The following is a 15,230-nucleotide window of genomic DNA, read 5'->3' as shown; positions in this document are numbered from 1 at the left end:
AGTTTTCAGTGGAAGACTGGGTGGAGCAAAATCAGGGTTGTGCTCTGGGAACTTGTCCCACAGGGACTGTCAATGACTTGATCCACTTTCCAAAGATTAAAATCAACTTGAGGTATCATCCTTCTGATTAACTGGATGAGATCCAGAATGCATCGCAGACACACAAGCATGAGGACTTGTAGAGTGCGATCTAAAAACTGCATCCATGCTGAAAACAGTCAAAAGTGGCACAAGAAGATGATCTTAAAGAGGCGATCAGCCAAATTTCAATCAGGTAATGTGTTTGTTTTCCATTTTTGAAGACTTGTGATCCCATGTAATTGTACTCTTAATGCTTCATGTACATTTTACTAAAAAATTTAATGAATAATATTCTGATTCACACATACACAGTTTTGCATGAGTACTTAACCATAAGTGGCAGGAAGACAGTTACCATATACTGTTTAATCCAGTGACAGTCAATTGGCTCACAAAGTCGGATTCTGCTCAACTAACTTTATACACAGGCTTTCCTGGAAGCTGAACTGGGCTGGGATGATCTTGGCACAGACTTAGTCCAAGCACATTTGTGAACGTGGATGTGTATATAATATCTTATTATGTTTTGGTTGGCTGTTTACTGTAACTAAATTTGGACGGAGTGTTACAGTAACTGCCTTTATTAGCGATAGCATTGTTTTTGTCAATGGGAAGATATTGCTCAACATACAAGGACTGGGGAATAATTTCAGCAGCTTTTTATAGACTCCAAATGCCATAGTTTTCATAGCACTGTCTTAAAAGGAAAGCAGACAGAGGGGCTTCATCTGCTAGGTCTCAGACCAGACTGCAGTGAGACAGCAGGCTCTGCCCGAGCTCTCTAAACATGTTCAGGAGTAGTAAACAGTGGACTTTACACACAATTCCTTGAAATTACAAAGTGATGTTTTAAATTGTTTGGGCTAAATGACAGGAGAAAAATGTAGTTTCCCACATAGAGATAACTCTCGGTGGCTTTAGATTATTTTGTTTGTTGTTGTTTTAGATTTGTGTGCAATGATTTAGAGATATCATATCTTTCCATTTACTTTTCCTGGGTTAACAATGGACACTGCTGAGAAACTGTTGGCAAGGATTAATAAAATGTATCCTGTGGCGCTGTGGAAGCATGTCGCTTTTTAAAGTCAAAGCAGTAAATAAAGACACGTATAATATATATCTGTGACTCAGATGAGCTGATTAGAAGAACAGCTGTATCCAGCTCTGTGTTTTCCAGTCTTTACCAGCTGCACTTTGTTTTGATATGTTTTTGTGAACATATCTGTGTATGATGCAAACATCAGTGAGCATGCACTTTGGAACCATGTGAACAGTGTTTGTGTAGGAACGTCGTTTTCTGGAGCGTTGAAGCATAAATTAAGCAGACCTGGGCGTGTTTTCGTTACCTTGTGGTAGTCCTGCTCCAGTCTCGAGTCAGAACCAGCTCCCTGCTTGTACTTGTTCATCTTTAGTTTCATCTGTCTGGTCCTCTCCTCCATGTCCATACCTGAGCACAGAGACAGATGCGAGTCAGCTGGGAGCTGGTGGACTGTGAGGAGAGCCTCATGGAGGGGCACACTGTTATGGTGAGACAGGCTTCTGTTGAGCTATGAGCCATGAGCTATGACAGGACAGATCTAATGGGAAAAGCTGAATGGTTGGCTGTTTTTTAACAAACACAAACCCGTAAACATATGCTGCATAGAATAATACACTAATTTTTGAACTCAGTAAGTCCCACACAGAAAATTCTGAACAAAATGTTGCTTTTTAGTCAGTCACTAATATTCAAATACTTCAATCTGACCTCAGTAAAACACATTTGAATGCTAAGCCAAATTACTCCAGTACTACTACGGCACTAACTCTAACAATAATAGTGACACATTTTGCAAAAAACTCTAGATGAATGGAAATGATTAGACAACAAATTCAAATCCCTAAACGATCACATTAATTGGCCAAAGCATCCCTCTCGATTAAAACCGACAGGCATTTTAGTCCTTTTTTAAAAGCTTAAAATCATCCAGTTGACCCATCTTATTACCTCCCAATTTCAGTTTAAGCTCTGCAAATGTGATTCTTACATTCGCAACCATGCACAGGCCTCTGTGGAAGTGCAAATACCAATAAGAATAGGAACTGTGTATATTTTACAAACCTAAAAATGACAAATTATGCTACAAACAGTTTCTACAGTGACTGTTTCTTTCCTGCAAAAATGTTCTCCACCACATGGTGACTTTCCTGCTTTTTCCTGCATTTCCTTTTTCCTGCTTACTCTTTGTCTCTACTTTTGTGTCATATGACAGCAGTGACAGAGTGAAGATGAATGCACACGTACAGGCGCCATGCTCACGTGCCTTCACGCACACAAAGAGAAAAGAAAAAGCAAAAAAAAAAAGAGTAAAAAAAAGGAATACAAGCTCAGAGCAAATGAATGACTGCATGAGTGAAGCGAAAGGAGTTAACGCATCACGCAGTTAGTAAACTACATGTGATTTCGCATCTCTCCAGGAGTATTTTGTTAACCAATTGTATTTCATTTAACTTTGTTAAATGATTGTAACTAAGCTGCTTTTGAAATTCCAGTGCAGTCAGAAAGTATTATGTTGTTTGTTGTGATCGCTTCGTTTCAGTGGTCGTGGTCAATCTGAAGTTAAAATTGAACAACTTTGAGTTCAGTAATGTAGGAATTCATGTTCTTTTATACCAACACGTTCTCATCCCAACTTGTAACATAGCAACACATGTGACAAATCGCCAGTAAGTTACGCGTTTAGAGGCGTGATCATGAATCACTTTGGATAACACTATCTGATATTGTTAAGGTTATGGTTATGGTCAGGGTGTAACACGGCTGGAGCGTGTCTTACCGCCGCGAGCGGCATTCTGTTGGGTTCAATGGAGAATCCGGAGCGTCTCATAAGGACGCGGAAGGTTACCTTTCATTACTATGAGACGCCTCGGGACGTGACAAATCGTCTGTATGTTACGCGTTGGGAATGATAATGCTCTGTTTATCCCATTTTTACTGGACAGACACGATTGGACAGTTCATCACAATAAAGTGTGTTAGATCCTAGAAGACTGATGGCTTTTTCATGCTTGAAGCTGGAGAAACAAGGCAGTTAGCTTAGCTTAGCATAAAAACATTTAACTTCGTGTGGTGACATAAAAAGCTGAACGACCAGGACCTCAGAGGCTAGCTGCTTGACAGGTTGTACCTTTTATTTTGGACTGCAAAGAGACCACATTTTAAGTGACTGGGTGACTGTGCATTAAGGTGAATGTGTGCAGCCATCATTGTTTCATTTCAAAGCAAATCTGTGGAACAAGATCATGAAAACCATACTCACTAAAGTGTATATTTTTGACTGCACTGCATTAGCAGCGTTTAGGAACTCTAAATCATTCAAACCACATGAATCAACAAATTTCACTTGAAATAGGCCAAAAAGAAATCAATTTAGGGAAAAAGTAGCAAGTCTATGACCACAAGGAGAGTAATCAAAAGGATAAATCTGCTGTCATATGCTCGCATATTTTTTATCTTGGTAGAAATCGACAGTGCTGCAAAGAAACCTGTGATCGTCATCATGCTTTAGTGAATGACAAGCCCACACAGTCTGTCTGCAGCAAAAATAAAGCAGCAGAAATGGTATGGAAGCCAGAAGCATCACCTACACAGCAACGAAGAGAGCAACGCCGCAAGAAATTGGGGGCAAGCCAAACGGGAAAATAAAAGACGACTGAGATGAGGGGAGGCGGGTTTGGGGAGGGGGAGGGCAAGCCAGGAAGACGTACAGAGAGAATTACAGCAGAGGAAGGAGAAGAGGGAGCTGAGACAGAAAAGAAGGAAGGTGCAGAAGAAGAAGGGACAGACCTGAGTTCGTCCAACTTGGTGAGTCCGTGTCTTCTGGGATCACATCACACAATGGACAGACACAGACAGAGGAGAGGAAGATGGATGTGAGAGGATGCACGAAGGGTAAGGGGGAGGGCGAAGGAGGAGAGGAAGGATGGCTGGGAGGGCGACGCCATCACCAAAGGTCTCGGGTTTGGAGGGTCAGAGTAGACGGGAAGGAGTCGGAGGGGAGGGAGGGGGACACGACACAACAATACAACACGACAATGACAAAAACAACAAGCACAGAACACACAAACAAAATCATAGAGTACACCAAGAACACACAAACTCCACCATGGGCACAGTGAGAAGTCAAAATAGGGCAAAAAGGGTGCGAGGCCGGGGGAGGCTGAGGTAGAGAGGCCAAGAGTTTAGTTATTAGAAGTCAGAGAGAGAGAGAAGGGGAAAGGTTCTGTGCTTTAAAGGGGAAAAAAGGAGCTGAAACAGGAAAGAGATGTTAATGTACCAAACCAGATAGAAACTTGAGACCTCTCTGCAGGCAGGTGAGGAAAGGAGGAAGAGGAGGAGAGAGGGGAGGGGGTGGAGGTATATAAGGAGAAGTGGATGTCACTTGAACCTGCATGGGGCAACTGTGGGGAGACAGCCTGGAAAAGTAACATGAAAAAAAAGAAAGAAAAAAAAACAGGAAAAAAAAAGAAAAACTGAAAGCACAGAGCAGCGAGCACACAAAAGAGAGACGGCTACCTCGCACAGTTTCACCAAGAGAACGTTCAAACTGACAAAAAACAGAGACATCACCTGGGTAGTGTGCGAGAGGCATACACGCAAGTACACGCTTAGGCGGGCGCACACACACACACGAGCATCAGCCACAAGATCTCTCTGAAAAGTCACGCAACAGCAACATCCGACTGCCTGCTGCCAGGCATCTCTGTTGATTCCAATAGATTCACATTGTATTCATACGCATATTTCACTCGTCTCTGTATTATTCATGTTCTTCCTTTCTTCCGCTCGGGCCCCCCAAAATATTCTGTTTAACTCCAGAGATGAAGTGTGCTTCCGTTTCCTCTGCGGCTACCAAGACACTTTCACACATGTTTTGATCCCGTGTCGAGACAGCTGCTCATTGACTGACCCGACCTCAGTTCACAGGTTTAACATCGGGGTCGGGTTTGTTACCGACCTTCTCTCTTACAGTCATGCTGACCCCTTTTTTTCCTCCTGTTCTGCTCTCCAGCTCTCCCGTCTGATCTCTATCCCAGGGGCTGAACCTGACAAATCAACAGTAACGACCAGGAGAGCCTACATTGTCCTACCCCACACACCCCACCTTCCCACACACACACACATACACACAGAGAATTTGCATTTAGCTCAATTAGCACTCACTTAGCTTGAATAATGAAGTGTCACATGAATTAAAAGACAATGTGAGGCATCTGTCTAGCTAGCTTTCATGAAAGTAATAGCAGTGTGGTTTAGCTTCGTCAGTCATTCCAGGAAACACACAGAAAATATGCAGAGTTGGAGAGAAATGAGAACAAAGATGTGAGGGCAGGGAGAAAAAGGGAGGTGGAGATCAACAGAGGCAATGAGAAGAAACGTGAGCTGGTGATTTTAAAAAGAGACAGAGGTTAAAAAATAAGAAAGAGATGGAGTGAGAAAGTGAGAGACTGACTGAACACCAGGCTAGCTGTGGGTTCATCACAGATTGGCCTCAGACTGTGGGAAGCAGAGGCTTTGAAGACATGCGTCTCTGCATCCTGCAGACGCACTGAGAGAGCTACTGGGTTTTTAGCTCAGAACAGCAGATGTTTAATGTTTTATTTTAAAGCCACAATCGTAAATCTGCTTCTGTTGTCAAAACGTATCAGCAAGCGGCATAACAAGCTAACATGATGCACTGCAATACCACACCAAGCAAGAAGAGACTGAAAAATAGAAGGATGCCATCCAGAGGCTGACAAAGACATCTCCCGTTAAATCAAAGGTGTATATGTATACATATATATATACACACATGTATATATATATATGTATATATATATATATATATATATATATATATATATATATATATATATATATATATATATATATATATACATATATACATGTATGTATATATATATATGTATGAGGATATATATGAGGGTAGAATCCAGTTGATAAAGAGTCCACACAAGGACAAAGTCAGCAAGTCTTCACAGAAACAGTATTTTGTTAGAATACTTTCAGTGAGTCCATGAGCAATAAACAGCTATAGTGGATACTATTATTATGCAGTAAAAAAAAACTAAAGAAAGCTTATTTCACAATATTTTTTTGCTACAAGCTTCGCTAAACTTGCAAACTGAAGTAAATACTATACGACAAATGACTAGTAAAGCAATGACTGTTTTTGAGCTGGTTTAGTTTAGCTTTGAAATGTTCCCGAAATATTCAGTCAGTTAAAATTGATACACAGACCTTTAGACATATTTGTTGAATTTCAAAAGACAAATTTTAAATCTTTTTTAAAAGGCTTGTATGTAGAAATCATCATGCTGTGTACAGGGCTGATCAGACAAGCGTGAAGAGGCCTTTTCTCTTTTTGGCCAGGCACTTGTCTGGTTAGATACGTTGATTACTGTTCATGTACTCATATGAGAGAGAGTAAAAAAGACTTGTACCCTATCAGACCGACCGACCTGTGTCAGTGAGTGAAGGGTAAGGTTGTGTCCCACCATCAGACAGAGAGCCATTCAGCCCTCGCTGCTGGTCCTCCCATGTCACCTCTAAAGCAAGACATACACATAGATATACACACACACACTGATTTTGACACCATTAGGAGATCTCCTTCCTGCGCAAATTTTTCATTTATTCTTCTCTATAAAATACTTTCTGTCTTCACCTATTGATACATTGCACAATGAGCATTTTGTGTATTATGCTCTGTACCAATAATAGAAAGCTGCTGCAAGCATAAATTAAAACAAACAAACAGATGAGAAAAAGGCGTCTTTGCTACTTCAGCACTGAAATCAAGGACAGCTCCTTATCAAACATTATGAACTTTGCTCCATCTGCTGGCCAACAGAGGTAACAGCCTCTCAAATAAAAAAAATTAAAAAAACCATCATTACACTCTGCAGTACTGCAGCAAAGTGTAATGCACAGGCAGCAGGAAATGCTGTTTATGTGGAACACTATCCTAAAAATGTCTTTATTCACCTTTACTCCATTACGCCATTTTTATTACTGTTTTTGGCAAAAAAAGGACAATTTTCTTTGCACTACGCACGAGTTATGTTTGTAAGAGACTGCCAGTCTTAATGGAGTGCATGAAAAGACTGTGTGCGCAAGAGCGCAATAATCCATGTCTAATTGAAATGATTGGCAATTTCACAATGGAAATGGAGAGCTCTGTCTTTGTGAGGTGGAGCTGAGCAGAATTAATTAGTATTAAAGAAGAGGGCAGATTAGAGCTCTGAGGCCACGCTGGAGGCAGAGAAGGGCAGACCAACCAAACTTCCAGTCACAGCACTCTGTATGCATTAACATCAGTTACACTACACACAAGTCTCTAGTTTGATCACGCAAAGAAGGAACGAACCATGCTTTTTGGATGAGAGATGAAACTTGGGCGAATAAAACACTTTGGCGCTACTCAGAGCAGCTCATCATCAAGGACCACAGCTGCTGTTAACGAATGTCACAGAAGGACCAAGAGAGCCCACACAGCAAAATCAAACCATCACACTGCTCGGAAGACTTGCCTTTCCTCCCATTTACCGGTGGGCCTTGGGGTTTTTCCTCACTGCCTGCTGCTAGTGGGGAGACAGATGGAGGTTCATGAAATGGTGCAGCACTGAAACTTTACACTGTACGTCACTGCAATATCACAGCTCATTCCACTTGGGCCCAGACGCAGATGCACACATGCCCACACAAGTCTGCACACACGCACGCACACACACACATATACCACAAGATCTGATGTGCACAGAAAGAGTTATTGCATAGAAATGCCATGAGCTACGGGCTTATTATTCTGCTCAGTGTGTGATTATCAGAAAACATTGTTTTATAACATGCAGTTGTACAGTTATATTGACAACTCAACATACAACCATCTTGCCATCCAAAGATATCATTAATTCACCCTGTTTAAAAATACAGTTTCCTTTTAGAGACCTTACATGAATATCCACTGTGCCAGTCAGCGCTGTAGCTGTGACAGTGTTGAGTAACAGCACCACACAGTTAAAGGACAGAAGCGTGCCACGTAAACAGATGGGAAGGTAGGAAGTAGAAACCGTGGGGAACTCCAGTTTCTGCCAACACTCTTGCCGCTCATTCAAGCCTGGGTTTGAATGTACTATACAACAGCGTGTACTGTACAGCACTCTGGAGCAAAAAGCAAACTCCACACACTCAAAACACAGAGGCTCGCATCCGCGGTGTTTCATTTTTAAAGATTTGCCATGACACAAGAGTAAAAACCCGCTGCTTCAGTAGACTGTGTTCTCAGTGATAAACACACCTGGATGATCGTTTTGGGGTTCAGGCGCCCCCGGCTCTTCCCCTGTTGCCACAAATCAACAGATACACACATACAGGACAGTTAATGTATCTGCCAACTAGGCTTATATCAATATTCCAGCTTCTCCCTGGAATAATACAATAATATGGATCCAGTGTAGGAAGGTCCACACGCACACAAAAGCGCACGCGCAAGTGTCACACAGCTCTGTGGGAACCACCGCGCAGGGTCGGATCAATGCCTCCCCTCTGCCCGTGCAGTGCCGCTGTCCTATAAGAAATAGACTAAAATACAAAGAGCAAAAGAAGGAGAGAGTGAGAGAAAGGTGAGAGATGTGAAAAGGCAGAGTGCCTGTCAAAGAAAAAAGAAAAAAAAAACAGGAGTAAGCGAGGTTGGGGGCAGGTATGAAGAGGAAGAACAAATAAAGGTGACACAAAGGAGCAATGGAGAGGTCCAGACACAGAGAGAGCTTTTGAGTGATAAAAAGATGGCAAAGATACAAAATAAGAGTGGGACTGAGAGAGAGCGAGAGAGACAGAGCAAAGGGGAGAGAGCGGGGCTGGCTGGCAGCTGTACAGAAGACAGGGAAAGGCCCTTGTGGACTCTGACAGTGATAAAAGGGTTGTGTGAATACTTTGACAAGTTCACCAGAACTGCACGAGCTTCTTCTCTCTAGATTCATCTCAGTCATTCCCCACAAAGCTTGGAACAACCCTTTTACAGCATCCAATGTAAAGACACATGTGAAAACAATCATTGCCTTCATCACACTGCTTCATATCACAGTTCATTACAACAACACGCAACAACTTGCCAGAGGAGTGCTGAGTAACACTAAGGACTTCACATGTCTCTGTACAATGTGAACAAATTCAGATTTTCCTGTAATTATGGAAATTGTGGAGTTTAGCACAGAATAGCATCATATTTGCTTCGGTGACGTATCTCAGCAGTCCAAATGTTCCAAAAACCAAATTATTTGCAGACAGTGAGTAACAATATCTGGTGTGTAACTCAAAGCAAAAGAACAGCAAGGCTACAAATCAACACAACACTGGTACGATCAGTAGGATCAAGGCACCACGATGGCACAGGACATTTTAACTGCACGTTTAAACACAACTGCAACGGGGGGGTTGGAGGAGGAGGATTCAGTATGCACAGATCAAGTTTAGCCTCCACTGAACCGAGCTACCCGCCCTGTTGCAGACAGGGTTTTGGCTTTCAGAGGGAGGTGCAGCTCAAGCAGCAATTCCCAGGCCGAAAGACGAAACCCGAACATTCAGGTACAGACCTTCACAAGGCTCTGTTCCTTCGTCTCCATCTTCTGAGAGAGGAATGGAAAAGGAACCGAGCAGAGATGTTAATGGATGGAAGGCCAAAGTGAAAACCCACGAAACATAAAGCATGAAAAATCCTCGTACTTTTGAGACTTTTGATCTACAGCTTCTACCGAAGCGTTCCACCAGCAAATAATAATTATCCCTTTGGTCAGTGACACCAAAACCAAAAAGCTCCTCTTATGACCCACACGTTCGGGTCATAAAATAGTAACTTTATCTCTTTAAAATACTGAATATATGAATGCTCAAAATAAATTCAGTTAGGTAGAGAGCAACCGTGTCATTTAAAGTGACTTACTTCTGTCTTTGCCTGTGGGTGGAAGCTGTGGGAGTTGCCGACCTCGTCTACTGGACATAGGGGTACTTGTGGGACTGGTCTGGACGGATCCACTACGCGGATGTGCCCTATATGACAAAAAGTAGCAGACAATAGCATGAGACATAAAGTAGGAGCTCGATGTAGGTGTTGCAAAGAAGAGAAAAGCGTACATTTGATCGGAGACGAGCAACATGAAAAGTAAAACTATGTTCTTTAATGGAGAGCCAATACGTGATTTAATGTAGTTAGCTGGGGTCATTCAATTATTTACAATATATGTAAGGTCACATGAAATTTAGTCACTGCCAGACACAGCAGAAATCAATCAGTGATGGAAAACTCGCTGTTGACTTTATCTCCAATATAAAACCAATGCACACAGTGGTGATGTTTTGGCACATGGCATGGAAGTGGAGGGCTACATCGACTGTAGGGAGCTGAGCTGCAATAAAAGATGCCAGGAGTGAATCGCATGTAAAGTCGACTCATCAAGCTGCGGGAGAGAAGAGTTGAAATGCAGAAACAGCAGACCAGTGCGACCATGCGTTCAGACTGTCCCCGCAGGCTTCCAACTCAAAAACAAAAGAAGAAGAGGACAAAAAAAGTAAAAACAGAATGCCATCCGAGGACAAACGGCATCAGTTGATGTTAGTAATGAAATCAAAGTAAAATGCCAGCCCATCACTGCTATACTCACTCAAGCGTATGAGCAGTGTGTCCCAAATTAAAATTTTTCTTTTTAATAAAAGGAGTCAGCAAGCTATCTACGGTGTCAGGGTCATCGTGCCCGGGATATGTGTAAAGAAAATACAGCACATCCACTGGTGCTTTTGGAGACAAAACAGAAAGTGGCGTGTGACAGGTGGAGGTCGGTGGAGTGAGGTGAGCTGAGGTGAGGTGAGGCGGGGAAGCGGGGTATTAGGAGGGTGGGAGGTAGGTGAGTGTGATGTGGTATTTTTGGTTCATTCTGGGAGTTAGTCAGGCTCGGGGTGGGTGGGAGCTCATGGGACAGCTGTACGGCTTTAAGCCTGTAAAGGTTTTAGCTGTACAAACATTTAGAAGAGGTAGAGCATCTCTGGAGGCAGAAATATTCTTACAGGTTGATTTAAAGCTCAGTGTGAGAGTACAGCACTTTTTGCTAGGCTGTCTACACGAACCCTAAGTTGTAAAACCTTGGTACATGTTGCACATCCCTTGTTAAAAGCAGAATATTAGCCTTGATGTTTCAAATGTGCTTTTCGAGAGTAAGGTTTATTAAGAAAAAAACAAAAAAAAAAAACCCAAACAAATCTTGAACTACTTATTAATGTTTAAATTTTCTGTTGAAATGATTTCTCCCTCCAGCGTAGCTATGCTTCTGGGAAATGAGTGTACAACTAAAAGTACTGTCTGCTTCTATGCCACGTTGGCTGGCTCTGATCTCTGATCTGGGTCACACCTCGTCAAGGCAGGTGAGGGGGGGGCGGACCTCCCAGATGGCAGAGAAGGCATGGACCTCATGAGCGAAGAGTCGTGGGGGCGTTCAGTGGAGCGCGAGCGGGACGTGGGGCGCTCTATAGTGGGCCGCTGGTCTGCAGAGCGGGACCTGCTGTGATACTCGTGTCTATCCATGGCTCCGTGGCTCCTACAGAGGTTGTTGAGAGACAGGCAGGCACTCAGTGTGTCTCCAGCAGGGCACGGACAGTAAGGAGGGCAAAGACATTTTCTGCACCCTCAAAACTCCAAAGGATCATGTGGAATCCTGTATTTTTAATTGGTATAATCAATTTACTACCAATAGCATAGATACTTGTCAGAAGCTAATTGGGTGTTATGTCAAGTGTGCCTGATTTGCAGGTAGTGAGCAAAACTACCTAGAGATAAAGACAAAATGAGATGTTTCCTAAACTCTTAAAACACACATTATTGTTTATGACTCTCCACGTGAGGCTAATTTACTTTATTTAAAGAGCGGACAACATGGACCGTGCTAGGTGGCTCCTGTGTGCTTTGCAGTCCTTGGTGGAACCAGTGACTGAACTGTGAAGCTCTCAGGACGTGTGCAATGAACAAGGACTATGTGCTGTCTCTCTGTAGGTGATAGGTGAGCATTCTGTTTGAGCCAAAGTGGGAGTGTGAGGGAAAAGTGACTGCACTTGGATTGTTTTGTCTGTTATATTCTGCAAAATGCCCAGGCAAAAGAACTTTTGGCACAGTGACAATGAAGGCAGATTCAGATGATCTGAAGAGCTGTAGGGGAAAAACAACAGGTGAGGTTTCTCAGCTGGGAAAATTACTGACGAGGTACAGAGAGGAAAAAAAAAATTCGCACAGAAATTCATTGATCAAGAAATAAATTCACATATTAAAAACAGTGAAGCGAAAAAGGCACCTCAGTCTTGAGAAGCAGAGGGGATTTTAGAGCATGCTGTTTGGTAACATTTGTATGTATGTTACCAGTTTCAATTCATACACCGTGAGTAATAATATTTTATAGTTTTCGTACTTTCATACAGAACAAAAAAGTATTGAAATGAACCGCTGCACACACTGTTTGCTAAAATGCAAGAAATGCAAGAAAACACTATAGATATGTGGGAACGTCTTCAGTCAAACTGGGTTCTAACGATAACAAATACTTTATAAATAATTTCATTAGATCAGTCCATTTTGTTATTGCCATTTAGTGTCTGTAGTCTTCTTCAGTATGAAATATTGTCCAGTAGAGGAGATGTCCTGATAAAGGCTCATCAGTCAGTGACCTTACACAATCTATACAACAGTCATTTACTCTCATCATCACCGGGTCCCGTTCTCATTACGTTGCTACGGCCAAGAATCTTTGAGTGATGTGAGGTTACGTCTGTTCAAGCATCACATTATGTGTAATTCAGTCGACACAACTGTAACACACAAACTGCTCTGCTCACTAGATTCTCGCAGGAATGTTTGTTTTCTCAGCTCGGGAAAGTTGCTGTGTTAATTCCTACATGCTGCATACTGTACAGGCTTTGTCCTGCTTTAAGTGCACTCTGGAGGGTTGCACTTAAACTACAGAACCATGAAAAACCTTTTCTGCAGGCAAATCACCCAAAACTGAAACATCTGGCAAAAGGCTCCAACTCCACTAATGCTCTTTGTTGCTAAACTCTTTTTTTTCTCATCCAAGTGGCTTTTGTGTCTGTATTGTGCCCTCGTTTCTTTTCAGGTCTTACTATGCCTGACTGCAGACAGAAACAAACTATCTATATGAAGAGTGGAGGGAAATCTACTGTAGTCCTCTATCGGCTACTTTCCTTTCTCTGTCAGTTCAGACAAAAGGAAAGGCACCGAGAAATAGATGGACAGCTCTTGTTAATGGGTATCTAGGTTATAGGCTGAGCCTGAAGTCGCGCCAAGCCAGGCCTTAGGGAAACTTTGTGACAGTTTTATAAAGTCAGTCGGGCTCTTGGGCTGAGTTCAGAAGACTCATCAGTTTTTTTTCCTCCTGGAGAGGAGAGAAGTAGCACAAACGTCACGTTATTCCTGACTGGAAGCCAGATGGCAGCAGGCAAAAGACTGAAGCATGGTGCACCAGTGTGGGTCGGGATTTGATGGGTGTAAGCAGGCCTTTCTATAGGTGCTTGAAACAGCCCAGCCATCCATTCAGACCATATAGAAGAAGTCAAAGGGCCACTCTATGGATGACTGTAAGTGCAGCTGTCAATAGCATGTTAAATTAAAAAAAAGAAAAAAAAAGACAACATCAATAATAACAAACACCACTGATCAACATTTGGCTGTTTGCATAATGCGCACGGGTACACAATGACATCACCAAAGAAACAGTTAAGTGCGAGCCAGCACTTACACAGCCGACATCAGCAACACAAATAGCTCTGAGCCTCATCGTACAGAGGCAGTTGTGTAACATAACTGTACAGCCACACAACCTCAGAGCCGTGATGACTCCTTAACAAAAACCGATATCAGGGAGGATATCATTTTCCGTCATCACCTTTACGATCACGGATAAATTAAAGACGGACGAAGAACAACTTCAGGAGACCACAAGACGGCGGGCGCAGCAGCGTGTGTCAGTACCTCTCGTAGTCATAGTCGGAGGAGTAGGCGCCCTCTGAATAGGCACGGGTCATCCTAGTGGAACGCAGTAACCTGACTGCTTCCTCGCGGCAGATCGGATACACACGATGGTTGCGGCTGCCGAGAAAATATCACAACTGGTCAGCGCTCGATTTTTTAATTTTGTTTCACCACATGGGGGAGGCAACATGACAAAGAAGCTGGAATTCAGATCTCAAAACTGAATGCCTATACAAAGTACACTGATGCGCTGAATGTACCCACACGACTGCAGGGGAAACCACCTCTGCTGGACAAAACTTCACAACCACAAAACACTTATCTATTTAACAGTATGGCCAACAGGCGCTCTTTTAGTCAAAAGACAAGAGACAGACTGAACTTCTCCAAAGCCTGCATTTATGCACATGATTTATTCTAGAAGATTTAAATGCTTATATGATAATGAGATGGTGAGAGAGAGCAATGCTGATACTGGATGAAATGTATGGCTATTATCCAATCAACACGATGCACCACGGGAAAGTAAAGAGTTCTGTATATATTTAATCTTTGGCAGAAGAAATGTATACTGATACACATACACACAAAGCACTCACGGCACTGACATTGAACAGGTCAGCTGAAGTGATTTACACCTCAAATCCACAAACCCATGTGGCTTTTTAAAGCATGCCACGGTGTCAGTGCTATATCTTCAACACCCTAATGGAAGCTTTCCTCAAAAAACAACCCAACAAATAAAATATATTTTTTTAAAAATAGGCTTGTGGGTTGGTGCGTGGTTGGGGAGGGGGTTTGGCTGGTTGGCAACTGGAGTGGCAAAGGAGGGGCTTCATGCATGCTCTGGTAAAAATCTACCTGGGGTCCTTCTGAGGGTCATCAATAGGCTGAGTATGTCTGGTTCGAGGTAGGGTGAGAAAATGGCTGCAACCACATGGAAGGAGGAGAGAAGACAGAGATGGATCTGAGATGGTGAAGAGACAGAAGAGAAGGAGGAAAGGAGAGAAAGACAGCAGATCGGAGACAAAGATCATACAGGCGGACAGCCGGAAGGGGGAGGAAACCGAGGGGGGGTTGTAA

General features: G+C 42.7%; 1 protein-coding gene across 1 annotated transcript in view; it reads right to left on the bottom strand.

The window, feature by feature from the left end:
- The window catches only part of rims2a (regulating synaptic membrane exocytosis 2a), a 139,122-nt gene that overhangs the window by 30,850 nt on the left and 93,042 nt on the right, over window positions 1-15,230 (bottom strand). Inside the window, exons 20-22 of the mRNA XM_039619950.1 lie at window positions 11,524-11,709; window positions 10,065-10,171; window positions 1,428-1,528 (exon numbers count right to left, since the gene is read on the bottom strand). Coding sequence (XP_039475884.1) covers window positions 1,428-1,528; window positions 10,065-10,171; window positions 11,524-11,709 — 394 coding nt within the window. The remainder of the gene's footprint in view (window positions 1-1,427; window positions 1,529-10,064; window positions 10,172-11,523; window positions 11,710-15,230) is intronic.

The sequence above is a fragment of the Oreochromis aureus genome, linkage group 11 (genome assembly GCF_013358895.1).
Source record: "Oreochromis aureus strain Israel breed Guangdong linkage group 11, ZZ_aureus, whole genome shotgun sequence".
Classification (NCBI taxonomy): Eukaryota; Metazoa; Chordata; class Actinopteri; order Cichliformes; family Cichlidae; genus Oreochromis; species Oreochromis aureus.
The sequence above is the reverse complement of the archived record's forward strand: the minus strand, read 5'-3'. Positions and strand labels throughout refer to the sequence as shown.